General features: G+C 41.3%; 2 protein-coding genes across 2 annotated transcripts in view; one reads left to right on the top strand and one right to left on the bottom strand.

The window, feature by feature from the left end:
• Positions 1-9,967, top strand: part of DPYS (dihydropyrimidinase) — a 34,158-nt gene extending 24,191 nt beyond the window's left edge. The window contains exons 8-10 of the mRNA XM_009323097.1: positions 5,965-6,172; positions 8,197-8,302; positions 9,827-9,967. Of these exons, the coding sequence (XP_009321372.1) occupies positions 5,965-6,172; positions 8,197-8,271 (283 nt within the window). The 3' untranslated portion in view covers positions 8,272-8,302; positions 9,827-9,967. The remainder of the gene's footprint in view (positions 1-5,964; positions 6,173-8,196; positions 8,303-9,826) is intronic.
• Positions 9,968-19,543: 9,576 nt separating this feature from the next.
• Positions 19,544-27,043, bottom strand: DCSTAMP (dendrocyte expressed seven transmembrane protein). The gene is made up of 4 exons (XM_009323133.1): positions 27,003-27,043; positions 25,828-26,893; positions 20,350-20,670; positions 19,544-19,627 (listed from the first exon to the last, which is right to left on the bottom strand). Exons 1-4 carry the CDS (start codon positions 27,041-27,043, stop codon positions 19,544-19,546), a joined length of 1,512 nt encoding a protein of 503 aa, XP_009321408.1.
• Between the last annotated feature and the right edge of the window lie 242 nt (positions 27,044-27,285).

The following is a 27,285-nucleotide window of genomic DNA, read 5'->3' as shown; positions in this document are numbered from 1 at the left end:
TAAACATTGGAACAGGCTGCCCAGGGAAGGGGTTGAGTCACCATCCCTGGAGGTATTTAAAAGACGTGTAGATGTGGTGCTTAGGGCCATGGTTTAGTGGGCATGGTGGTGTTGGGTTGACGGTTGGACTCGATGATCTTGGAGGTCTCTTCCAACCTTAATGATTCTATGATTCTATGATTCTATGACTAGGGAAGACGTGGTTTCTAGCCCCTGTTTCCAGTGTGTTGTAGGGGAAACAGTCACTGGATGCAAATCAGTGAGAAGTCAGCGTGCCCCAGTCTGCTGGCATATGTTCCCTCAATGCCTTTGCTTGTGTAGATATGTTCATGGATAAATCTTTTGCATTTGTTAGAACCAAAATCTGCAGCGTATGTCTGTCACATTTGTAGTCAAGTCTTCAGCCTCAGAGGCTTAAGTGGGGACAAGTTACAACATTTAAGCACTCTTTGCCAAGCAACTGCCTGTAATTTTTCATAACATAAAAGAGGAAGAAACAAAGATGTTAGCAAATGATTAGAATAAATAATGCTGCAACTGTCTTTCTTACTCTTTTGATGAATGAGCATAATTTTGAATACTGAATGTATGGATAACTGCATCGAGACACAATGAGGCAAAATGAAATAATGTGGCATACAAATATGTATGCATAGGACAAGTATTTTCTGGCATTTTCAATAGCCCCATATTCTTTTGCACCAAATATGTATGCATAGGACAAGTATGTTCTGGCATTTTCAATAGCCCCATATTCTTTTGCACAAGTGCAAGCCTATGCATGCATGAATGTGCACTAATTCACTAGAATCAGAGTTCCTGTCAAAGGCCTGTTATCTCAAATTAAGGGGACATGGAGAAAGAAACAATAGGCACAAATTACAGGAAATTCTATTTAAGCATAAGAAAGAAATTTTTTTTGCTGTGAGGGTGATCAAACAATGGCACAGGTTGCCCAAAGAGATTGTGGGGTCTACATTTTTGGAGGTACTTAAAACCCAACTGGACACAGCCCTGAGAAACCTACTTTGGCTGATCCTGATCAGAGCAGAGGGCTTGGAATAGATGATCTTCAGAGACGCTTTCCAACCTCAATGACTCTCTGGTTCTCTGAACTGTAACAGAATAAGCCTCTCTGAGAGACCATGATGTACGTTTCCCTAGTAACTTGCTGTCTCACAAAATGTCAGCTGCTCTCTTTAGATAACTGAATCTTAAAAATGTTACCAAAAAAAAAATCTTTCTTATTTGCTCCTTATATAACCTTGCCTTTTTCTTGCCGGTAATCACTTCCAGATCTTCTTCAGTCATTGAATGGACTCATTTGTATTTTCCTCTCTTTTTATGCTTTTCTGCAAGCTTAATTTCTCATTACTGTTTCCCTCCTGCCCATTATACAGTATGACAATTTTCACTTCCATCCCATATCAGCTTGGAGTGATTGATAGGACCAGACTGATGGTATTGTTGACAAATGAGTTACTTACCATAATCAGAAAAATAATTTTGTTGTCATTCTCTACCCATCTTAAAATGATGAATTTTAGGAGATATGATTGCATGAAATAAAGATCCCATCCCTCATATAAGTCATTTTGACTTGGCTCCCAAACATTAACTTCCTACCTCTTCTTGTATCTGTTATTTTATCCACAAATCTCCTCACTTCATATGGCTACTCAAAAGCAATGCTTATTTAAAGATACTGTTTAAGAGGCTAGGAATACAACTTTATGAATAGTTGCTTGCATGTATTTGCATGTGCAGTTATTGCAATTCCTTAATATAAAATAGGCCATGGGGGTTTTAATCCACGTTATAGGCTTATAGCTAGCATTTTTGCACATAGATTTTAAGACTTTCTTTTTTTTCTTCTATTTTTCCCCCTCCTTTTCTTTTTAATAAAACTGACTCTTTACCAGTAACAAAGTTCAACTTAATTATCATTATAAATGAGTGGTGGCTCAGGACAGCACAGAAAGATGAACCATCGATTTATTTTTTTCTAGATTTTAGAAAAGCAGGTTAACAATATGGAGAGTTCAAAGGCATCTGAAAGTGATGTGAAGAGGCAACTTGCAAAGGCTGATACTATCCTCAGCAAACTGGCATTTCTCACCTACCCCCAGCTCCGAGAAGCTTAGAGATTCTGCACTGTAAGCGCTGAGAGAAGTTGCTTACAGCTCAAATACTCACTCTTACATAAGTTGGTTTTCTATTGCAGCTGTCAACGAAGCAGTTGTTTTCTCTTCAACAACAGACTTGAGTCATTTTAGCTGCCTTTATTACCATGTTTTTAATTAATTAATTAATTATAAAATAGGTGTCCTCCCTTTACTGAGATGTTGAACAGCTATTCTTGCCTAAGGGCTATCGACTACAGAATTCCTTCATATTCCTGTGCCTGGAATTTTTCAAGAAGACTGTGTGAGGTAGGCATCCAATTTCCATTGAAAGTAACTAAATTCTTCCTTTTCTTATGCCCCTCTTGAAAATTAAAGTGATAATCCTCACAGCACTCAAAGTTTAGGTTCTAGAGCTCACTCTAGCCCGACGTCCACCTTCACTGGGCTGATGCAACTTCATGTCCTATGCATTATGAGGGGTAGAAGATTACTCTAATATCTAATGGTTTCCCTTCATCTGATTCCCCTTCCTGCCTGACTGTAACTCACTATTTAGTATTTCAGGCTCTGACTGAGACGCAGACATATTTATGATGCTCCTGGGTTGTGTTTGACTTGAAATGAAAACTGGTACCTCTAACTCCTTAAAAAAACTTCAGTGCGTAACTTTTGAACTGACCACCTGTAGAGTCTTGAATTTCACCCTACAGCTTGCTGCATTAGTCTAATCTGATGCTCTTTTCTAAATTTCAAACTTCAGTTTGTAGTTTATTTGAAAATAATATTCTAGGTGTGGCAGTAAAGCCCTTTTTCACATAGAGCATAAATAAATACAGGATTACTAGTCCCTGAATCCTCACACAGTCAGAGAAAATCTGGTAATTGCTCTTAGACTAAAATAATTGCTATTTGACTGTAAATTAGTTGGACAGAAGCACTGGATGGAAAAAAGACAGTTTCAGAAGCAGTATTCCTCTTTGGTACTAGAGGAATATCAAATTATATTGATAGCCTAAAACCTCTTTGCAAGACAGGTATATTAAAAGCAGCTGAAGTGAATTACATGGAGACACTGATGTAAGTAGGAAAAAAACAGGGCCTGATGTCTCTGCAGTATTCTCTTTGTAGAGGAAAATGTTCTTTTAAATGCTGAAGTAATCATTCTGATCTCAGTCTCCGTTTGAGAAAGGGGTGTCCGAAACAAGAGCCACTGTAATTTATAACCCGAATTAGAGAATTTTACAGATTTTATGAAAAAAATTCCAGTTCAGGATTTTGAAGCCTGGAGTCAGAATCTGCTTTCTCATGTTGAGTCACCCCTTATGTCAGACATCACTTAGGATGCTGGAGACAGCTGTTACATTATACTTGACTATACTTTGCTATGGTGGCAGAAACCAAACTCTTGGTTTCTTGGATTGTAAGTGGGTTACAGCCATTCTTGCCGTCAGCCGAGTGGTTGATAGTGTTCAGACATTTGGAGCAAACATTGGAATTTCACTAAGATTCCTGGTAAGCTGCCTGCTACTGAAATGGCTGATACAGCAGCAAACAGTCTGTTGCCTAAGGTTGCCAAGTTGTGAGCTTCAGACCCAAGCATACCGTCTAGTTCTGTTTTAACCGGTTGCTCACTTGCTACCTGAAACTTTCATTGCCATTGATAATGTCAAAGAATTAAAACTAAACACAGATGAATTTTGGTGATCTCCATGAGGGAGAATGCGCTTCACCTTCAGAAAGGGCAGCGTGATCTAAAGCTTGTTTCAACAGAAGAGTTATAAATGAGTTCTATGTGAGTTTGTTGTTGAGACAAGCTCTGGGAAATGTGTTTTGTCATATTGTAAGGTTTATCTGTACAAATGGGTATTTCTTTTAAGTGCGCTAACTTCCATTCATTTTGTATCTTTTTATGAAGGACATACTTACCTCTCAGGCATGTTTACCTCTGGTGATACTGCTCTAGCATGTTTAAACAGCTCACATGTTGAGTTGAAGGATCTTGCTTATTTTTCTGTTCGTTTGCTCAAATTACCTTTTCCATTTTTCTTTTCGTGTCCCAGTGCTATTGTGCAAATAGATATGATGTATACCCAGAGAATACTAAAGATAATTATATTACAGTTTTTCTTACTTACTGTTCTAGCAATTGGATCCATAAGGGTAATGCAATAAACTAGAGGAATATGTTCACAAACTCTTTGTAGGGCTATTATAACACCCATGGATAAACCTGTTCGACAGTATTCATAGGACCGGTGAGTGCAAGAGAGGTCAGATTTCTATTACTCGCTCTTTCCACTGTGAATCTACAAGATGATGCTGATACTGATGAGCAGGCACGTGTAAGTTTTCTGTCCAAGGTGTGCTGAATAAGGAAAAGTTTTTATTCCTATGGGCAGATTGGCCACAGAGAGTATTTCTATATATATAGCTTTTGAAAAGTCAGTTGCCATCAAGAGTTAAATGTAGCCCTTAGTAGAACCAATTTCTCTTAGTTCAACAGAACGATATGATAGGAAAACTAAGTATCCTTTCACAAATTCTTTTTTCCTCTATACAAGTAAACATTTGAAATATTTGCTAAGTGAATACTTTTGAAAATGGTTATACTTGAAGAAAGATACAGATTTTGTTGTGGTTTTCTTATTTTGAGAAGGATGTTAACTGAAATTTTAAAAAATTCTTCTCCAAATAGATCAATATTTTAATCTATTAATATTTCATATTAGTTTTGACTTTGATAATTCTTTTGCAAAAGATGTAGTCTCTGAAATAATGCTATATATGCATGATAGGTTTTTGATTGTGTGAGCACCCATTCTGGAAAATTCTGACTGCTAGCCAAAAGCATGAAGCTTCCTTCCTTTCAGAAATCACAGATGACAATAAAGTTATAAACTCTCCAAATTATAAAAAAAAATTAGAATGTCTGTAGATTGGAAAAAGGAAGTTAATAAAATAATTAACTAAAATTCAAAATCTTGCAACCCATTTTAGATACAGTAGATAGTAAGTAGCTCAGTAAGGAAAATAGATAGTAAAGGAAGTATACACAGCCTTCACTTCCAGATGCTAATGTCTGCTCTAGCATTGGGTCTGCCTTTAATGTAGCCAGTTAGGGTTGGAGAAATTGGCTAGAGAAATGGTGATCATAAAGAATGACGTCTGTGCATAAAGAAAGCAATAATACCGTAGCTTAAATTAGTGCTGTTGAGGTCTAAAATTGTAATTTGCTAATACCCTTGTAGGAAAGGTATGTAGAAGTGTGATGTTATCATTATTTAGCAGCATTGAGATATTTGGGCTGTCAGTCACTGGATCAATCCAGCTCACATTAAGAGTTACCAAAATTCATTACCATCTCCTGACTTGCCAGTGAAATAGTCTTTGTCTTATTCGTGGGTCTCAATCTTTGAAACATTGCAGCCATACTTTTCAAACTTTAAATTGCAAGTCATTCTAGCTAAAAGGTCAGAGCTTTTTCTGACCTTACCGTGCATAGATATTTGCTTGACAAGACAGAATGAAATCATGTTATCCAAATAAAATATTACAACCTGATTTTTCTCCCACTAATCTCTTTCCAGTGGAAAATTTTGCGTTTCAAGGCTGCAGAGCTCTGTCCTTTTAACTCCCTCTTCATTCTTTTGAAATGCAATTACTGTTCAATGAAATCTTAATGCTCTACCCTATTTTTACAGCTGTTCCATGATGTACTGTACAATGTCATAGTTTAATAATGCTGCTAATTTTTCTTCCTTTATCAATTTCTCAAAATTTTATAATGAAGCAAAATGCAAGGATCTCAGTAAATTTGGGTGTTGTTTTGTAAACACAGGACAATATCTGCAAAGACACATCACCAGGCCAACAACTTCAATATATTTGAAGGAATGATCTGCCACGGAGTACCAGTTGCGACAGTTTCAAGAGGCAAAGTGGTTTATGAAGGCGGAGCTTTCAATGTCACAGCCGGAGAAGGCAAATATGTCTCCCGTCCACCATTCCCTCCATATGTCTACAAACGAGTCAGGCAGCGGGAGCAGGTTAATTAAACTAATAAATCTCTGCAATGCTTTGTACAAGATGAGGGTAACTAGCTCTTGGGAAGAGAGGTTTGGGGATTCAATGGTAATTTCCCTTACTAATCAAAATCTGCCAAGGTGGGAGGAAATGAAACTAAGGACTCAATTTTTATTGCTCTTTATCTTACAGAAAAATATCATAGACTGGCTCCCACTCTTAGGGTAGTCTGTACAGCTCGTAGACTAAGCCTGGGTACTTTTTAATAAACACGTCTCACCTGCAATAAAAGTGGACAAAGTTTTGCTCATGGGTAATCCGACTAACTGCTAGATTTCATCACTGATTTCACTGCAAATCAGAGAGGCTTAACATCATATGCAGGAAGAAATCTTATACTGAAGAAGAGATCAATAATTTTCTAACACTTTCATGGATCAGATGTTTGGAGCTAAACCCTGTAGAATATTGAACGCTTGGCTCTGTTCCAGCAAGAATGTGTTAAAAGCTGAACATGTGCAAAGTGCACTGCTGGGCCAAGCAAGATAGCTCTGTTCAAGCTCTTGTTCTATATTTTTTTTTAAAGAGAAATATTGCAAAATACATGAAGATTGAATTTTCAGTACCTATGTACCATGCAAGCATTTGTGAAGAATGCTTTTGAGTCCTTAGTGTTACTTATTGTGGGTAGGATTTTCAAAAGCACCCAGACTAAGTATATTTGAAAATCATAACCTGAATCAGTGGGATTCACTGCAGGATCTAAAAGTTGAATCAAACTAGCATCAATGTGAGATATGGCCCATTGAAATGGTTCCAACATAATTCTGTGTATTTCTTCCTGCTGTTGTCTTGATGGACTGAGAAAGGCATGTAAAAGTGGCTGAGTGAGCCTTTCCTCCCAAGACCACACTTTCACAGGAGTTAAGGGGCTAGCTGCAAGTTGATACACATAATACAGTGGATAGCAGGGAATTCCCCTCATGAGCACCTAGTTTTTCCATGGAAACTAAGAACAGGAAACAGATGATTGCATTTTGGGATTTTCCAAACATAAAGGAACACATGGGTTTTTTGTACCAGTACAAGTCAGTGTAAATTAGATAAACTACAGATATTTTCACTTGCATTATGTTAGCATCTAACTATGCTGTTTCTACTTTGCTTTGTATTTTGAAACCAGATTCCTCATTTAAATCTGTCTAGAAATTTTATATATTCTATTCACCTTTTTAATGTGAATGAAGATTAATGTTTCTAGGGGAAAGGAAGGGTGAAGAAAATAATCTGTGCCTGGACTTCCCAGACCTAGTAGAAAAGCGAACCAGTAGTCCTAACTGTGAATTTGTCCAGAGAAAAGATCTTCCCTTTCCACTGAACGTTTAACTGAATTTAAACAATTGCTCCAAAGGTCATGCAATTCCATGGCCAGCTGCAGATAAGATTGTCTCACAGGCTAAATAGTGAGAACTGTTCATCTACGGTAGACTGATTCTGTGTTTTTAATCTAGATAGATAGATTCTCTTTGCGGTGTTCCTCTTGGAAATCATTGTCCTTTGGATCTATCTTCAGTGGGATATGTATCATGCACAAAGTCGTATGTGCCTGTGAGTCTATTTAATCCACTGGACATTGAAGATATTTGGTACTTTGTTAATGAGGGCTGCTTATTATTATAGCACTTTCTTTGCTGTGCAATGTTGATCCCTCTGACTTTTAATGCAAAACAAATGCCAGGTAGTGGTAATAGAAACTAGCTGTTGAAACCAGATTTGTACTGGCATTACACCAGCAAAAACTTGGGGCATTCCTTTTCATGTAAGAGAACATCCTGCAGTTACTAAATGCTCCTGATGAAAGCTGAGAACTGAACAGTTTAATCCCAGTGTAAGGGATCTTTTCAAGAGAGAGGTTTGATGGAAGGTTTGATGGGATGCATAACATACAAAGCTGGGTTATCATAGGACTGCTATTTTCATTGTGTACAATTAGCAATTGCAAGAGGAAGACAAGTAATAGTGAAAGATTTGAAATACTTTATTGCAGGTCTGTCAGCCTGTTCCTGTTAAGAGAGCACCATATACAGACGTGGTCTTAGGAACATCCGTCACACCAAAATAATAGGCTCATTCCCCACTTCTGGCTCTTGCAGGTAACTGTCTCTTTTGATTAGTGAAAACTTCTTTACTTAATGCTTCTCTGAAATTTCAAGAAAACAAAAGTGCAGCAGGCCATCTAGCTTGTGACAGGTTTCTCTGAAATAAGCCCTCTCAGAAGCTGAGTTGTCTTGGTACCTTTAAATTTGATGAAAATGTGTGGCAGCCCAAGCATGGAGGACCTCTTTCTGCTTGGAGCCTCATTTCAAAAGTTCAGCTGAGAGAAGCAAGTAGAGTTTAACTGCCAGATTGAGACATGGGTATGAAGGCCCATAGAAAACCTGAGTTCAGTTAGCACCAGGAGTACAAAGCAAGCATAAATGTTTGGCTTGCAAATTTACAAAAAAAAAACCAAAACAGCTTGATGTGAAAAATTACATTCTCTAGTGTCCCTGTGTTACAGACAATAACTCTCCACCAATTGTGCTGTTTGGGTTAATCTGATAGATCTGTTTTGCAAGGATAACAGCTGTCTTCATGCGATAGAGGCGCTGCTGTCAATGCCAGCAGTGGTCTAATGGATGGTTGAGCTGCTGTAAGGCTCAGTGCTGCTAAGGCTCGGTGCTGCTTAACAGGGGAATAACACCCGACATCTCCCCTTCCCTCCTCTCCAGCGTGCACAGCGCGTAGCTTGGTTATTGACACTCCCTCACCTGTATATGCCCTGGTGCTCAGTAGATCTTTCTGTGGGCTGATTTACTTGCTAAGCCAGCAGAAAACAGTTAGCTTCCTTTTTCTGGGTTAGTTTTCTGTTGGCTTAGTGAACTGTCTCTCAGAAGAACCTAGCAATGATCAGTGCAGTGCAACATATGGGTGGGATAAGGCAGCTGGGGTGAAGGACTAGGCAACGCCACCTCACTCTTTAACTGTTTAACAAGCTGAAGAAATGCTTCAGGAAAAACTAAGAGAACTAGGTAAGACCTTCAGCAAGCACAATTGAGACATGATGCTGCTGTATGCCAACTGCAGCTGAAATGTTGTCTGCTACAGCAGGGGAGTTGATTAATATGGGTCGGGGGGGACAGTGAGTGGCAGTAAACATGACAAAATCCAGGCTGAGTTGGGTGCGTATGTGTACCAACAATGAGATCAGCTAGTTTGAGAAATTATTTCCCAATAGATGGATGTAAAGCCCCAGTTCGCACCTCACAGAAAATGGGTCTGTTCTTAGTACTAATTAATATGAGGACAGGAACAAACCTGCAATGGTGGGAGGGTGAAGTTAGCTTTCCCACATTTCATTGTATCATTCCTTTAAAGCTACCTCACAGTGAACCTCATCCAGGGCATCAGTAGCAGCAACTGAGTGCAGCATGCTATTTGTTTTCCTCTGTCATAAGGGAGAAAGCTTTTGTAATAGAGAGGAGTAAAGGCTAAAGTTGCAATAGAGTGAGGGAGCAATAATCATTCTTTCTAGCTCCTACCACTCTTTCTCCATTATTACCTCTCTGAGTGACAAATTGCAAAGCAGAGATTTTCTTTTGAAAGATTATATCATATTGTCTTTTTCTTCTCTGTAGATAAAAGCAAATGAAAATGACCCTGCTGTCCCCACCAAAGCAGTGCATTCTGGGTCCAACAATCAGTCCACAATCAACTTCTCAAGAGCCAACATGAAACGACAGTAACCAATAAACATTATACTGGGCTTCTGCATGGAAGTTGTCATTGCAATTTCTCTTTAAAAGGAATTTTGTTATTAGAACTGGAAAATTCTTTTTAGAAAATGGAGTAATAATGAAATAACTACAATTATAATGTGGCAGCAGCTCTGTAGGTTCTTACAAGTAAGTAAGTTTGGGGATGGCATTTCTTAATATTTATTTTAGAAGGTATCAGCTAACCTATAAAGTCAAAGCAATGAGCAATGGCCTTTAAGCACGTTTTCTACATTCTTGCTCTGTTAGGTCACAGGAGATGAATCCTAATTCTCTAATTTCATGTTAGGAAGATCTCTGTGTTTAGCAATGCAGAGAATTCTGATAGCAGATGCTGAATTTGATTTTTTATTTTTCCCTTCCTGGAAGGGGTCAGGTACAGAAAAATGCTGATTCAGGGGAACTGTCACTATTTTAGAGCTGCTGCTATATTTTGTCCCTGCCAGCTGCACAGTCAAGTGTTTATTGGTGTGTTCAAGTGTTTCCTTTGTTACACGCTACGCAAACCTATGCTAACCATACTGATGAACTCACCTACAATACTGTACTGTGTTCTGGCTTTATGGAGAGACACATACCCATAACTTGAAGGCTTATGAAGTGGGATCACCAGAGCAGGAGCATAATGCATTAATTTCAAAAAACATTTTTTACTGAAAATGTGAGCTTTTTCCTGATGTAACTAATACTTTGTGTTTTTTTGTAGGATAGGATTCCTAATTTAAAAAAGATCTCATTTGCTCAATTTATCTGATTTCCCATTTGGGAGGTAATTGTATTCTTAGAAGCATGACTCTGTTACCATGTCTAGACAGGTTTTGCCTCGGAAACCTAGAATGTTGTTTAAAGTTGCATTTTCACATGTGATAGCCCTTCTTTTTGAGCAGCTGTCACTGAGGAATATAAGAGAGAAATGAGGCCAACACAAAAACACCTGTACAGTGTTTTGTCATATATTGTCCTATATGTAGAAGCAGTATAACCTGTACTTCTGGGCAACCCATGGGCCAAACAGGCACAGAAAGACATTCATATTTTAAGACAGGCACAGAAAGCATATGATAATTACTGTTATTTTTAATTTGACAGTGGAAGGCAGACTTGTAGTTCCTGCTACATTCATAGGCATACAGTGGTGTATGAGCTTGTATGAGAAACAAACTTCTACTAGGTCTGTAGTTCTTGTCTCTCTAAATAGCAAAGGTGAATTTTTCTTTGTGAGATGATGGAGGATAATCATGGGGATGTTCAGGAAGAGCTAGCACAGGTTCCCATTTCTCAGGTTGTATTTGGGGTGGCAGAACAGCAGAGCCAGGCATCCAGCACCATTACAATGACTATTACAAGGGAATGGGGTTCACTGTTCAATGTAGACTTCTATACTGCAATGGTCTGCATCTGAGTTTGTTGTCTAGTCTCACTCTGTAATCAACAGAGAGAAAGGTGCTTCTGGAACACTATTCATCGCTGCATCAAGATCTAAAACAGGCTAGATGAACCTATCCAGAGTTGTTCTCCTTTGGGATGAGATGAGTAGTTTTCTTGCAATGCCAATTTGTCTCCACTGACTACAAAGAGAATACAGTGTGACTATGGTGCAGATGTCTACTGTGCAGCCGCCTTCCATCTAGCCCATCTTTGCCTTTCAGAACTGGAACTTTCTGGTATGAAGGATGCCTGTCTTGTCTTATGTTTTGTCTTGTCAAGAGTGCATGTCAACCATGGATCCATTCTTTTTAATTAATCTTTTGCTACCTTGGAAGAAGAGCAGAAATTTGGGAAGAGCAGGGGAAAAAGCAGGGGGGAGAAAGGACCTATTTCTACTTTTAACAATAACTTATATTTGTGTGGAGTCTTTCGTCTGAGGCTTCAGGTTTTAACAATTATCAGAGCCTTGCAATTGCATGATATACCTGTGAGACAAGTACATGTAATTAGAATAAGTTTACAGTTGTGAGAACTATGGATGCTCAAAGCTCTGAAATCACTCAAGTGATTGAATATATGTAGTTGCCTGATGTTTAACATCCAGTGTTGGCTTAACTGAGTTGCTCAAGGCCAAAATGACTCAATTATGACAGAAATGAAACCCAGGAGTAAAGGCTGCCAGTCCTTTGGATACTGTGGACGTGCCCAGGACTTTCAAATGTCCTTTTGGGCTCTTGGGACACCTACTGAGATCAAAGTGTTACAAAAGACTGCAGATCATGAAAGCCCAAAGGAACAAAGTTAGTGATTTTTCTAAAAACATGTTTACACAGTGTGATAACAGCAAGTAGTTTTATGTGTTACATATACACCCATTTTGTGAACTGAGCTCTCCAAGCCATGGAACTGTATTATCTGTGGAAAAATGTATGATCTTTTTAGGTTTCCTACAGATTTTTATTAGATTAAAAATGAGGAAGCTTCTCCCTGTACAATTAGCAGAGTTCCTGATCCCTACGTTGGTATTTAATGCTCTGTACCATGGATTATACTCCTCATAGGGGGTATCCTTTGGATTTTGTTCTTAACAAATGCCTACTTTTTAATTCCAATGACTGTTTTAACTATTGTGCAGATGTCATGGAAAAAAATACCTGCATATTGTGAACTGGAATTTACACCAAAGCATCTGCTGTATTTTTACATCCTTGAGTGCAACAAGTTATTGAGCCCGTCAGGTTTGTGAAATTTGTAAGTATTGTTTTGCCATGACACATGTGGGTCCTAGTACCTGAATCCTGCCTCTAGCCACAAGGTGCCGAGTAACGGCCCTTGAGAAACTGTGTGACATCAAAAAGTATTTCAGCTGTGCTATTCAGGCACTACTACTAAAGTTGAGACTGTCAGGCTCCAAATCCCTGCGGTCCTTTTTCTTTTTCCACTTATGTGGGGCACACTATGATGGTGGGATCTTCACAGGGATATAATTTTGGAACTGCCCAGGTCCCTATTCCAAAACACCAGTAATGAGTGATAGCAGAGCCAAACATAGTAGGATGCTTTTCCTAGTAGGCATATAGTTAATTTGGGATGAAATGGGATTATAAAACACATTTATGTCAGCACAGGTCCTGAACTGGAGCACTGGAAGGAGCATTGAGGGGTCTTAAAGTCCTGCCTCAGTCTCTAGACCCTGACAAGACTTCTGAATTTGTCCTACAACCTCATCTCAGCTATCGCTTGCTCATTACATTCTCACAAAGTTGTTGCTGGGGCTGTGCTATAACTGTAGTCCTAAAACAGCAGATGCCCCACACATTAGGTTGGAAAGCTGGTTTAGAGATTACTTTTGCAGCACAGTTTCCTTGAGCCTTTCACAGGGAAGTAAGGCAACAATTGCTTTCCCAGATGTTTGAACCATACCTTATTTAGCCACACTCCTCAGGCTTCTCCAGCACCTACTGAGAAAAATGTTTGCTTTCTTCAATTCTTCCTTCTGTCTGTTAGTCACTCAGCAAGAGTAGACTATCTCTGATTGCTTTGAGAGGTGGCATTGCTGCATTAAACCCCTTTCTCTCCATTAAACCCCTTTTTCTCTGAAGCAATACATCTCAGTACAGAGGAGCCGAGGATCTGTTTTGTCAAGGCTGAAACACAGAACAGCCTTTCCTTGCTTAGCGCTTCTCATTGGGATTCTGCTGGTTTCCCCTCTGCTCTTGTATGGAAAGGTGAAGACTCAAATACATTGTTAAAGTAAGGAAAAAAACTCTGTTAACCATACTTTTATCACTCTCCTCAGCCAGACAGAAATTCGGGATCTTAGTACCCCATTCTCCCTGGTGACGTGGATTCCAGGGGCAGGAGCAGAGAAGGAATTTGGGAGATCTGATCCTGGCATACCTAATATTGCTTTCATCCCCATCATTTGCCAGAGAAATCCTCATATGGCCAGTATGCGTTTATTGCCCGGTTGTCTGATGGCTATCATTTCACTGCCTGTGAAGAGCTCATGGCTGTGGTGCAAACACCTACACCTGCAGTGCTTCTCTCTTCAGCCTGAAGTACCAGGGGGTCTCTGCAGAGAGTAGCAATACTGGGGTATGTAGCTTTACTGGGCCACTGGAGGGCAGGGCTGGTATTGTGTATCAGGAATGAGATGAGAAGGAAGTTACTCTTGTGCACCGCAGCACTCATGAAGCATGCTCACGTATTTTGAAGTCTGTACTCATAAAGTTGACAATAACATCCCCATTTTCAAGCTTTATTTCATCATCAGCAAAGAGTGATCCTTTGATCCTTACTTTCCACTTCTGCAATGCAAAACAGAACTAGAGGAAAGGCTTTGCCTATTAATGTCTTCTTTAAGTGCAAGCATCTCTGGGCTATTTAAACTGTCATGAAAACAAAGTGAGTCAGTGTGACAATATTGACAGAGCCGGGATCAGAGTGAAAGCAGTTGTAAACCCAGCACCCTCTGACTTTGCACACCCAGCTGCCCAAAAGAAATGCTGCAACAGAACTAGCACAGAGGAAAAAAAGCCTTTGGCTTAGCTATGCCGAAAGCTAAGTTCAGGGGTACGGGGTGGTGATGAGGGGAGTTCCATAAATACGGTTGTTGAAAGGAAACGGCCTCGTTTGTATTGGGCTTCAGGAGGGTCAGGAGCACTAGCATGTCTCTCTGAATAATCTTCACAAGACAATCAGGTCAGCCTTTCATTAATTTTGCAAACCAAATTTTATCCAATTGGGGGATTTTTCACAGTAAATCAAACAGCTGCTACACTAGTGAAGGACATTTAAAAAGGAAGTTGAGCTCTGCTGTGAGCCGGGGGAAGGAAAGGGATGAATGAGTCAAAAGCCAAATCCAGACTTCTCCTCAGACTCTTGTTCTGAGTGCTGGTGGTATATGAATACATTTCTGACAAGCCCTACAGAGGCAGCTAGAGACAATGTCCAGTAACGTGAAAGATATTAAAAATGTCCATTAAGCCAATAAAGGAATAAATAAAACCCTTTATTTCAACTGTACCTGTAGTTCACTTGTGCTCAGCAGAAAGAAAAAATGCATGCTTTTATGTACAGGGAAGAATGATCTATTGGGGCAGAAGAAAACATACAGAAAGAGGAAAGAAGACTTTGAATGACAAAGACAGGGGAAAAGAGCCAAAATAAAATGTAGGAAATGTGATGAGAGGGTAGGCAAGAAGAGGAACAGAAATAATTGTGGATGGAATACTGTTTTGTTTTTTCTTGTAACTTGTAGACTTTAAAAAAAAGGGGAAGAGAAAAGAACAATGTAATCATGTGGTTGAGGGGCATGGTAAACAGAGAGGCCAAAGGGAATAGCTGAACAACTTGCAGAGGAGACAGCTGAAGATAAACAAACCCCCAGACTTCCCCAGCTTACAGGACAGAAACAAATGGGAGAAAACAGAAGCCAAGTAAGGTCTGCAGAGAATGAGAGGTATGTCTCAGTGTAATGCCAAGGGAGAGACAGACCTGCCTTTTCATCTGTACAGCTAAAGAGGACCTCAGTTTACTGGGCATTTCTTCTACTCTCTTCTCAACCACAGGGCAGCTGAAGGAATAGACCTAATACTGGATTGGGGTAAGAACTGTTCTACCACTGAGATAAACCTCAACATCTTTGAGGCACTGAAGCTGAATTTCGTTTAGAATTAAAAAAAAAAATGTGCAGAATGTGCCATTTTCCCTGGTACCCCTGGTTTAGGGAGATTGGGAAGAGCAAACTTGCCTCCTTTGTCTGCCATCCAGCTCACCTGCAGCACACGGGTATGCATGTGTATAGTTACAGAAGCAAACTGCATTAGTCCACTCAAGTGCGTGACTCCAGTACGAGTGTAATGGCAACAATATTTGTGAGGTGGCACCCTGGTTCTGGCACAGCACATTCGCAAATTAACACAAGCTTTTGCTGTGCATGTCTAATATGTTTTCTGCAATGTTTCCTGTAAAAGTCACCACAGAGTGGCTGAGGCTGGCAGGCACCTCTAAAGATATCTACTCCAACCCTGCTGCTCTGAGTTGCTCAGAGCCATGACTAGTTGGGTTTTGAGTATCTCCAAGTATGGAAACTCCATTACCTCTCTGGACATCCTGTTCCAGTGTTTAACCACCCTCACAGTAAAAAAGTTTTTCTTATGTTTATGCGATATCCTGGTCAGCTTCCTGGCCTTTATGTTTGGAAATGTCTTCCAGGGGAAGTTGCTCCATCACCTTCCCACAGATTGAGGTGAGGCTGACAAACGTGTGGTTTCACAGATCCTCCTTCTTGCCTTTCTTGAAGATGGGAGTGACATTTGCTTTCTCCCAGTGCTCAGGAACCTCTGTTGATCACCATGACCTTTCAAACATAATTGAGAGTCACCTCACAATGACACCAGCCAGCACCTTCAGCACCCATGGGTGCTTCCCATCATGTCCTATGGGCTTAAGTATGTCCAGTGTGTTTAAGTGCTTTCTAACCATGTCATCCTTTCATGAGGGTAAGTCTTCCTTGTTCCAGAATTTCCCTCTGGTCTGAGGGGCCTGGTGTGGCTGAAGGTCAGTCTTACCTGTAAAGACCGAGACAAAGAAACCTTGGGCTTTTCCATCTCCTTTGTCACTAGGAGTGGGGTCAAGTGGGTAAAATGTTTACAAGAGCTGAACATTTTGTACTGAATTACAATTAGCTTCCCAAGCAGGATTGCCTTTTATCACTGCCATGACTCTTGCCAATTTGAGGGAGCAAGCTAAGCAATACTCAGTAAGTTGCTCTGCCAGTTAGCGGTGGGAGTCCCCAGCGTTTAGGTACAACACTGTTCTGTAAACCCTTCAAGGTCTCACCTATCCTACCAAGGAATAATGGCTCTTTTTCATAATCAGTCATTCCCACTAGGTTTCATTGCCTTAAGTAAATACGAAGTACAGACATGGTATTGTCCTGAGAGTGTACTCCTGAATTCAAACACCTAACACATTTAGTTATCTATCCCAACCATTGACCCCCATCTGAGCCATTTCAATGAACCATTCCTGTGTGCTGCAAAGCTTTCACTTGCTGCTTGCAGAACAACAGAGAAATGGTATGCTGGGTGGCTACACACCATCAAACAGGAAAGGCAAGAAACTCCAAGACAAATTTTGCCCCCTGATGCCAAGTGAAGCCAGTAGTGTTTTGTGGTAATGCTGTCAGTCAGACCTGCCCCTGCCTTTGGGTGTTGTAATCAGTAGGACATCAGGGCTTCTCACCACCTTGTCCTTCGGGACTGAAAGGAGCACATCCAACTCCTACCAGCAATGAACTTGTCAGGACTCAGCCAAAAATGCTCAGCTCTTGCTGACATTTAACTCCTTTTCCCCTTTCATCTGCAATAACAAGAGTGAAGGAATACATCCCCTTGTTAGTAGTATCAGGACAGCTAGTCTGTTTTGTGAAAACAAATTTATAGCACCCTTTATTTTACTCCTTTTTCACCAGGATGCTTTTTGCTGCTGGTCCTTGACGGTAGTACCTGGGTGTCCTGGTTTCGGCAGGGATAGAGTTACTTTCCTTCCTAGTAGCTGGTACAGTGCTGTGTTTTGTGTTTTGGATTTAGGATGAGAACAAAGTTGATAACACACCGATGTTTTAGTTGTTGCTAGTAGTGCTTACACTAGTCAAGGACTTTCCAACTTCCCATGCTCTACTGACTGAGAAGGCTGGAGGTGCACAAGAAGCTGGGAGGGGGCACAGCCAGGACAGCTGACCCAAACTGGCCAAAGGGACATTCCATACCATGTGACATCATGCTCAGTACATAAACTGGGGGAAAGCTGTTTGGGGGGCTGCTGCTGGGGGACTGACTGGGCATCGCTTGGCAGGTGGTGAGCAATTGCATTGTGCATCATTTGCTTTGTATATTATTATTATCATTATTACATTATTATTATTGTTATCATTATTTTATTTCAATTATTAAACTGTTTTTATCTCAACCCATGAGTTTTTCTCACTTCTACTCTTCCAATTCTCTCCCCCATCCCACCGCAGGGGGGGAGTGAGCGAGTAGCTGTGTGGTGCTCAGCTGCCGACTGAGGTTAAACCACGACACTTTAGCAAAAGAGGACATAGCCAGGCCATTCAGAGACATTCAGCACAACCCTCAACAATGCATGGCATTAATCTAGCACGCCAATTTCTAGAGACAAATTATTGGCACACTGGCAACCTGAACCACCTGTGTCCATGGAGGAGTGATACTTTGGAAGACACAAAGGAAAAAAGGCTTGGTGTTTTTCAGTGTTTCAGGTGGAAAATAACTTCTGACACTTGCTACTGGAAAGTTTTAAATAAGCCTTTATTCATTCAGATAACAGAGACTTTGATCAATGGCTGTCCTGGCACCATGCACATATTATAGAGGAACAGAGTAGAGTTTGCTGTTCTTATGCAACCTAAGGAAGGAAGATAGCTGTGGCTGAAAATCAAGAGTACAATGTGCATTGGGTGGATTTTTAGCTCTACATTAAATCTCCAGTGCCACGTCAGTCAAGCCATCCCTATGTATTTATGCTCTTAGTATTTGTTCTTGTGTCATATGAAGGTCACGCTACCAATGTTTGTTGAATAGGCGAACCACTCAGTATTGGCTCAGTTTTGTTTCATTGAAGTCAGCGGTGGCTTTAGCAACATAATTATGCCCATTTTTGCCACTTCTGCAAGCTCCCTCGGACTGCAAGATTCGAAGCATTGTTCACCTCTGCTCATATGCCCCTATACCTCAAAACCGGCTTGTTTGCACCCAGAGCACCTGATTCCTCTGTATTCCAGCTCTCGTGAGCATTCTCACTTCTGCACTTGCTATATTACCTCTCTCACGATCATCAAAGATACAGGACAGTCTGCACTAGCAATACAGTCTACGGATATGTGAAAGTGGGAGACTAAGACCAAGTGAGGAATTCCGTGTGGGAGACTAGGATTAGAAACTTCTGAGAGACAAATCAGAAAAAGTAAGTGGGAGAGCCGAGGTGGGAGGGAGAGTTTGTCTGGGCTAGAAGACTGCCAGGGCATATAGAGCACTGGCCCTGCAGAAGAGACAGCTACAAAGGCAGGAGCAGGTGTGTGAAGCTAGGGATGGGAAAGAACCAGGCTGAGCGGTTTGGGGCAGTTGAGGGTCAAGCCTGATAGAAATGTCTGGAAACATCTAAGCCCACTAGTCAGGTTCTTGGCCAGCCCAGAAGCCGATGGACAACCTCTGCTGTGTCTTCTATCTTCAGTGCCTGGCAAATGTGAAGAAGACAAACCTGCTACTGCCATTATGTCCTCTGTTAGCTCAACCCAAAGAGGTTTGTGCTGTAGTCCTAAAAGCTCCAAGCTGTTTGATTGCTTTTACACAGAAGAACAGACCCTCCATGGCTTTCTAAAGTACCAGATAACACAGACCCCAAGTTGAAAAATGAGTATTAATGCAACCCAGAGCTCTCTGTGAGGAGAGCACACTATCTCCTGTGGCTTGTCTTCCACACATTTCCAAAATACTGCTGATTAGCCATTGATCCTATTTTTAAATTTTAAAATTGAAATTCCATAGGAAAGATGGGTGCAAACCACACGTCCCTGTGGAGCTAGAGCATCTCAGCCTTATCCAAAGATTCACTTGGTCTTTTTCACACCATGTTGTCATTTGCCACACTCCTTTCTTTCTTCCTTACTGCCTCTCTTGCCTTGAGTATTGGAAACCAAAAGTTGATCTGAAAAGACAGAAATATGATGCTATGATCATGGTATTACTGAGTTAGAGATCACCTAGACACTAACATCCTGTATAGTCAGTATTGAAGGCTATTGAAAAAACCAAACCAAACCAAACTATACATGTCTGCAGATATCTATCTGGATTTGCCATAAATATAGGTATGTGTGTTTGTATTTCCATTAGTGCATATATACATACAGATCCAGGGTGAATGTTTTTGCAAGCAAAAAGTTCTGTTTCCTATGGTATTTGCAGCTGCACTCCCACTGTGTTTTAAAACAGAAATATATCATGTTCCATTTTGCTAAGCAACAACTGAACATCTTTCTCAACATTAAGAGGCTGCTCACAAGTGCCTAACATCTGCTGTCTAGATTTCAGGAATACCTGTTGCGCTGGAGGTACTTTTCATACATTCATGAAAACCAAGTTTCTTTTCTGGAGAGCTCTAAGTCTGAGAAGTATTTTCTTGCCAGCACATAGTCATTTGAGTGTACCTGTGTCATGTCTGATGCATGTGTGTTGAAGGACAGAACAAAACAATTATATGATCTAATCTTACCAATAGGCAACTCGTCTCCAGCCCCTGCGCAGGAGAGCACTGGGGAAAGTCTATTAGCACATAATTAAATGAACAAGTGTTTAAGTACTTCCTGGATCTGGCTACTAACCTGAGAGAAGGAGATTTTTTTTTTCCCCCTAGAGCTGATGGCTTACCGTTCTGGCAAACACATTCTTCCCAATTTTCTTTTGTAGCTTTGCTCTTTTCTTGAGTAATTTTGCATGCAAATAATGTATCCGTTTCATCTCAGTGTCAGGATAAAATGAAGTTGACACGAGTATTTTAAGTTGGGTCAGGAGGCCAGAGAATAACCCAAAAATGATTAAGAAGAAGATGACGACTCCAAGCTGGATCCATGTCGTGGAGAGAGTGAGCTCTGGCTGAGGGATGCAGTCATGCTTAAACAAAGAGATCTTGAAAGGATCAGTCTTTGCAATATGCTCTCTCATACCAATGATAAAGCTGTTCTCATTCCTCTGCACAAGAAAAGGGGAAAAAAAGAGTTGACTCCCTCCTTTCTTAATATTCCTCCCATTGGACATTCAGATTTACAAAAGACCATAAACCATCTAGTCCATCCAGTGTCTATATATGCTATGCTTATAACAATATATTTATTGGCTATTTATACATGTTTCAGACGGCATTTTCACCATTTCTCTTGGGAGACTCCCACAATTTGGACTGTTAAGAACTTACCTTCTCAGTGGTTCTGATAGACAAATATTTAGCTAATCTGGCTGTAATGGTTTAATATATTCCCACTCCCATGAATCTGCTCAGATCCTCTGTTGGAGGGTCCTTCCTTCAGAGTAAAACAGCAGAGCAGAATGTGGCCGTCCCCTTGGTTGTGGCTCAGTATGTGATCAGCAGTGCTTCCACACCCACCTAGGCAGGTGCTCTGACCACAAGGTTACCACACAAACAAAGCCACCTCTCCTCCTCTAATAGGTGCCTTTGCTTAGAAGAGCTGGTGTCTTGCACTGCCTGTGGATTGAAATGCTGAATGAGAGGGACTAAATTAGACACACTGCTGGGACCAGCATTTCATACTGGCAGGCAACTTTCTGCTCTATGTGTCGGAATGCTGTAGGAAGACTGAATCACCCAGCCCTCTTTTCTGACCATGTCAGGGGTATATGTAGCTCTTCCCTGTGGCTCTTCTAACCACCTTACAGAGGCCAGGCACTTCTGTTAGATGCTCATTGGAAAAATCAGGTGCCCAAAGTATGCCACCCATTTTCAGCCTGTTAGCATTTCCTTGACAATATCCTCTTCCAATCTACCTCAGTACATTTTATCCCTAAACTGAAGCAATGTACAAGCAAGGAAAAACTGCATTAGGAACTCAGTATGAAACAGTGGCACAAGTCATGAAGAACTTCACTGTTCATACCAAGAATAAACATTGCAAGAAGTTGTTGAGTCTGTTCTGCTCACCCAGCCAGCTTTCTAGACTCCCTGAGGTCAGTAGCCCTGAGGCTTGTTATGACAAATCTGTTAAGGTTAGATTTTTACATTTTAATGTGACTAGCCTTCCTTGGGAAACTAGAAACAACCTAATGATGGCATAATTTTTTGTTTTGGGAGAGTCAACCAGCTTTCCACAGGAGGGAACTCTGGACATAAAGAGAGCAAATTCATAGTACAGGACTCATGAATCGGCCAGACAGGGTCAGGGTCAGGCCCTCTGTCCATGGATGATGGGACTAAGCTCCTTCTTTGCCCTGACTTGGGTCACACCCAAGGCAGGTCATGATAAGGGGCTGTCCTCAATGTATGAAGGATAGAAACACAGGCAAAACCACACACAACAATACACAGAGAATAGCTGAGGCTTCAGCAAGTTGCTTAGGGCTGTGTTCAGTTGGGTTTTTAATATCTCCAAGGATGGAGACTCCACAGCCTGTCTCAGAAAACTATTCTAGTATTTGATAACCTGAACAGTAAATAAAAAAACAAAACCAAACTTATGTTGAAATGGAATTTCCTTTAATTTATGCCCATTGCCTCTTGTCCCTGCACTGGGCACCACTGAGAAGAGTCTGGCTCCTCTTTCTTACACCACCCCCACCCCCATCAAGTATTTATACACACTGATGAGATCCTCCTGAGCTTTCTCTTCTCCAGCCTGAACAGCCCCAGCTCTCTCAGCCTCTCCTCGTATGACAGTTGCTCCAGTCCTTTAATCATCTTCTTGACCCTTTACTCAGCTCACTCCAGTATATGCATGTCTCTCATACTGGGGAGCCCAGCACTGGACACAGCACTCCAGATGCATCTCACCAGAGCTGAGCAGAGGGGAAGGATCACCTCCTCAGCCTGCTGGCAACGCTCTGCTAATGCAGCCCCTTTCTTTGACATAAGGGCACATTGCAGGCTTGTGGTCAACTTCATGTCCATCAGAACTCCCAGGGCCTTTTTCTGCAAAGCTGCCTCCCAGCTGGTTGGCCCCCAAAACGTATAGTGCATGGGGTTATTCCTTCCCAAGGACTGCAAGACATGGCATTTTCCTTTGCTGAACATCGTGAGGTTCCTGTCAGCCCAATTCTCTAGCCTTTTCAAGTCCCTCTGAATGGCAGCACAATTCTCTGGTGTATCAGCCACTCTTTTTTATATTATCTGCAGAGTTGTGTGGCTACTATCTGTTCCTCTGTTCAGGTCATTAATGAAGGGGTTAAACAGTATAGGTTCCAGTATCTACTCCTGGGGGACATCAAAAGTGACTTTGTGCCACTAATCAGAACCTTTTGGGTCCAGCAGTTCAGCCAGTTTTCCGTTCACGTCACTCTCCATTTATCTAGCCCATGCTTCATCAGTTTGTCAGTGAGGATGTTGTGGAAGACGGCATTGGAAGCCTTAATAAATTCACAATCAGCATCCACTGTTGTCCCTTCATCCAGCAATCCAGTGATCGTATAATTGAAGGCTGTTAGGTTGGTCAAGCATGATTTAGCCTTTGTAAATCCACGCTGAATACTCCTAATAGCCTTCTTGGCCTTCACATATTTGGAAATGGCTTCCATGATGATATTCTCCATCACCTTCCCAGGGATCAAGGTGAGGCTGACCAGACTGTAGGTCCCTGGATCCTCCTCCTTGCCCTTCATGAAGACAGGAGTGACAGTTGCTTTCTTCCACTCTTCGGGAACCTCTCCCAGGCACCATGACCTTTCAAAGATAATCAAGAGTGGCCCCACAATGACATCAGCCAGCCCCCTCAGCACCCATAGGTGGCTCCCATCAGGTCCCATAGACTTTGTTCAAATGTTCCCTGACCAGATCCTCCTCCACCAAGGGTAAGTCTTCCTTGCTCCAGACTTGCCCTCTAGTCTCAAAGGCCTGGGATTCCTGAAGGGTGGTCTTCCTAGTAAAGGCAGAGCTGAAGGTGACACTGAGTACTTTGGGCTTTTCCGTGTCCTTTCTCACCAGGACCCCTACTGCACTTAGCAGTGGACCCACATTTCCCCTAGTCTTTCTTTTGCTGCTGATAGACCTGTAGAAGCTCTTTGTGCTGCCCTTTGCCTGCCTCACCTGATTCAGCTCCAGGTGGGCTTTGGCTTTCCTGACCCCATCCCTACACAATCAGACAGTGTCTCTATATTCCTCCTGGGTCCCCTGTCCCTGCTTCCACCTCCTCTATGCTTCTTTTTTTTATATTTGAGTTTTGTCAGGAGCTCCTTGCTCATCCAGGCCGGCCTCCTGCTGCCTTTGCTTGATTTAGTTGGGATGAACCATTCCTGAGCTTTGAGGAGGTGATTTCTGAATATCAACCAGCTCTCCTGAACCCTTCTTCTCTGAAGGACCATATCCCAGGGGACCAGGACCATTTTGCATGCTGGTTTGGTGATGCTAGATGTGCAGCAGCAGGGTTTATATGAGGTGTAAAGCCCCCTTAGCATGTGTAGCAATCTGCCTCCTCAACATACCTCACACTAGACTGGCTGACCAGATGATGAAAGCCTCTCTGCTTTTGCACAGGAATCTGACCTCTCCAGGATGGGTCTGACTTGTTATACATGTGCTGATGGCACAGTTACAGTGAATCCAATGGCTTTTGCACCTACCTTCCTAAAAGAAAGTTCAGGTAACAATTAGATAGGTAACAATTAGAAAGGTAACAATTAGAAGTTGGCAGCCTCCATCCTTTAAGGAAAAGTGGTTTTCCACTGACACAATCTGGAAACCTTTGCCTTGTGTCTGCCATACAGAGTCTGAATTTCTCTACTCTTTGTTAAGATTAAACTGGACAATAACTGAATTTTTATCCCATGGAAGAGTTTGATAGTTTGATATACAATACAAAATCTCATCATGTGAAGTATGACAGAATTTGACCAGCAGCTTGACTTCATTTCAGCTAATTTCATCAGTGGTTTACATTTGCCTGAAGTGCTCCCATGCCTCAAGCATGCTGTGCACTATGTCTTCCTTCTCCTTGGTTCAGTCCCAACCAGATGAATGTCCCATGACACACCGGGACCACCAGTCTGCCACAACGCTGTCTAAGCTGAACCTGCAGTGGTATAGCAGTGTCACAGAAAATGTGGTCTGGCTGAAGAAGCCAGCTCAGTGGTTTATTATGTCACACATGCAAAAGTGAGAATGAGAATCTGCCAAAGATTGTATGTCCTGTTCTGTTTGCTTGTAATTTCAAGCAACACACTTATTGCATTGCTCACCTTAATAACCTTACTTTCTGGAATTGCTTTTGGCTAGATGAATTTTAGGGGGATGGGGAGAAATGGGAATGAATTCTCATTATGAGCTCTAAGAGGAAGTAATGAAAAATGCTGAGTAAGAAAAAATTGACAGAAGAAAGAGCATATATCATATTGTACCAACAGTCAAGCACCCCTTTGAAAACTTTTTATCTTGAAAGTATCAAAGGGTTATATGCTTTGGGGAAATGTTTTAAGCCTGATCTTGCAAGCTATCAAACTGGACAGCTTTCCTGTGCCCACACAGCATCACATGGCTCACACACTCCAGCAGTCCAATCTCCAGCCTTAGAAGTATTCACAGACAAGACTGAGCAATCTGATCTGACTCTGAAGTCGGCCTTGTTTTGAGCATGAGGTTGGTCTAGATGGCCTCCAGACATCCCTTCCAACCTGATTACTCTATGGTTCTGTACGCTACTGCTGCTCCTGCCAGAAGAACCTTGAGATTTCGGCAACATGTTATTATTTCGTGTGTACGCAGCCATGCCTTTTTAAATGATGAGCTCCTCACATACTCAGCTAAAGAAAGAATGGTTGGCATCTCTTACATCAGTGTCACAGTGGCATTTTGACTACAAAAGTGGTGCTTCACAATTGTCAGCACTGTGAGTTTCCAATTTTAAGCTTCCGGTCTTCTCCACATATATAAATGGAGGAATGAAAGTCCTTCTTCCTATATTTATTATTCTCTAGAAATAAGATGACACTTTGGAAAGTGCAGAGAACTGTCTGGTTCCATCCAACATACGTATCTGTAAAGACAATGGCCCTTTCTGAAAGAAAATGAATGATAATGCCATGAAAGAACTGACAGCTCATTGGCTGTACGTCTGCTCCTGCAGCTGCTGAAGATGAAGGGAAATTTTTCAACACTAAACTAAGAAATATAAAGTACTGATAAGTACTTACTTGCTGAAAGAGGCTGAGTTGAATCTCTAGATCCGGTACTTCTTGGAGATGTTTATTCACAGAAATAATTAACCAATAAAACAAATAATCTACTGCAGCAAACAGAAGCCAGATGCAAAGATGAATAATTATAGGGAGAAAAAAATACTGCATGTTTTTTCTGTCCTTCCTTGTGAGGCAGAAAGATGGGATTGTCACATAATCTTTTCTTTCTTTTCTGTTAAGTGGCAGAAGGCAGGGTCTTTGCTGTTGCTTTTGGTGCTCATCAAATGCGATGAACTGTTTAGTGATATAAGTGTTCTTAAATTTGGCAGTGTGAGAGCCCACAAATTTTTTGATAAAGAGGCCAGTTCCAAAAGAAGCTAGAAGAATTCCCACTACAGGCAATACTTTCTGGCCTATATAGGGCAGTACAGTCAGCATAAAAGATATCTGGTTAGCAACTCTCTGGATTTCTTGTTTTGTGTCATTTAGCTCTTGTTTTAACGCATCATCTGAAATTGAATAAGATGGTGTGAATTCATGCCTTAGGAACACTATATATTTAGATAGTTCAGTGGAAGGCTTGGCCGCCTCGTAAATCCATTTTACTGCCTCAACGTAATATTTTATCAAGGCAAATTGCTCATACTCCAAATGACAGGTTATACTGTCTGCCAGAACCTTTAGGTTGCGAAAAATATTTTGGATGTTGCCGGCCACCACGACGCCTGTGCCAGGAGTAATAAGAGCAAGAGCACCCCTGCCATTTTGCAGTCCGCAAGAAAGAAGGAACAGGACACTAAAACAGCGCAGGTGCTTGAAACAGGAGAGCATGATAGAAAGCGAGATCCAGATGAATCCAGAAATCAATAAGGGACCCAAAGGGTGGTGTGCCAGGGAGAAGTGCATGCCAAGGAATAAGAGAAAGCTTGAGAGGAAGCCAACTGCAGAGCAAACTGCAAAAAGCTGCATCAGATACTTCCAGCCAGGCTTCCTTTCGGATATAAAAATTCCCCAGGCATTCTGGGCTATTGAGACAAATGGCATATTCTTCTGATTGTTGCTGACACTGCAATAGCTCAAACTAAAAGGAAAGGAAAACAAAAATACTGTTAGTTACAGGGTCACACTATTGACAATGATGTGCTTTTAACTGGCTGATCAATAGTACAAAAAATGCAGGTCTGACTCACACGGGGGCTGAACCGTCGTCCCACGAGACGCAAATCTTCATCCCCAATATCACATATATAAACATGGAAGAAATTACTCTAAAAGGTACTCTATCTTTTTTTTGAAGTATTTTTGTCCTTTTACTTTTTGTACACTTTGATTTCTCATTTGCTATATAGACACAGTGGTTCATATGTACATATATGTGTTTGGGTATGTATGAGGAGAGAATGAGAGGGACGCAAGCCTCCCGTAGCACCCAGTGCTTCCCTGCAGATGCTAGCTTTGCCTTACAGGGGCACC

The sequence above is a fragment of the Pygoscelis adeliae genome, unplaced genomic scaffold, assembly GCF_000699105.1.
Source record: "Pygoscelis adeliae isolate BGI_AS28 unplaced genomic scaffold, ASM69910v1 Scaffold174, whole genome shotgun sequence".
Lineage (NCBI taxonomy): Eukaryota > Metazoa > Chordata > Aves > Sphenisciformes > Spheniscidae > Pygoscelis > Pygoscelis adeliae.
The sequence above is the reverse complement of the archived record's forward strand: the minus strand, read 5'-3'. Positions and strand labels throughout refer to the sequence as shown.

Coding starts and splice junctions, on each gene's coding strand:
- DCSTAMP (XM_009323133.1), bottom strand. CDS start 27,043: ATGAAGATTTGCGTCTCGTGGGACGACGGTTCAGCCCCCGT. Junction 26,894..27,002: donor GACGACGGTTCAGCCCCCGT/GTGAGTCAGACC, acceptor CTTTCCTTTTAG/TTTGAGCTATTGCAGTGTCA. Junction 20,671..25,827: donor AACTCAGCCTCTTTCAGCAA/GTAAGTACTTAT, acceptor TTTCTTGTGCAG/AGGAATGAGAACAGCTTTAT.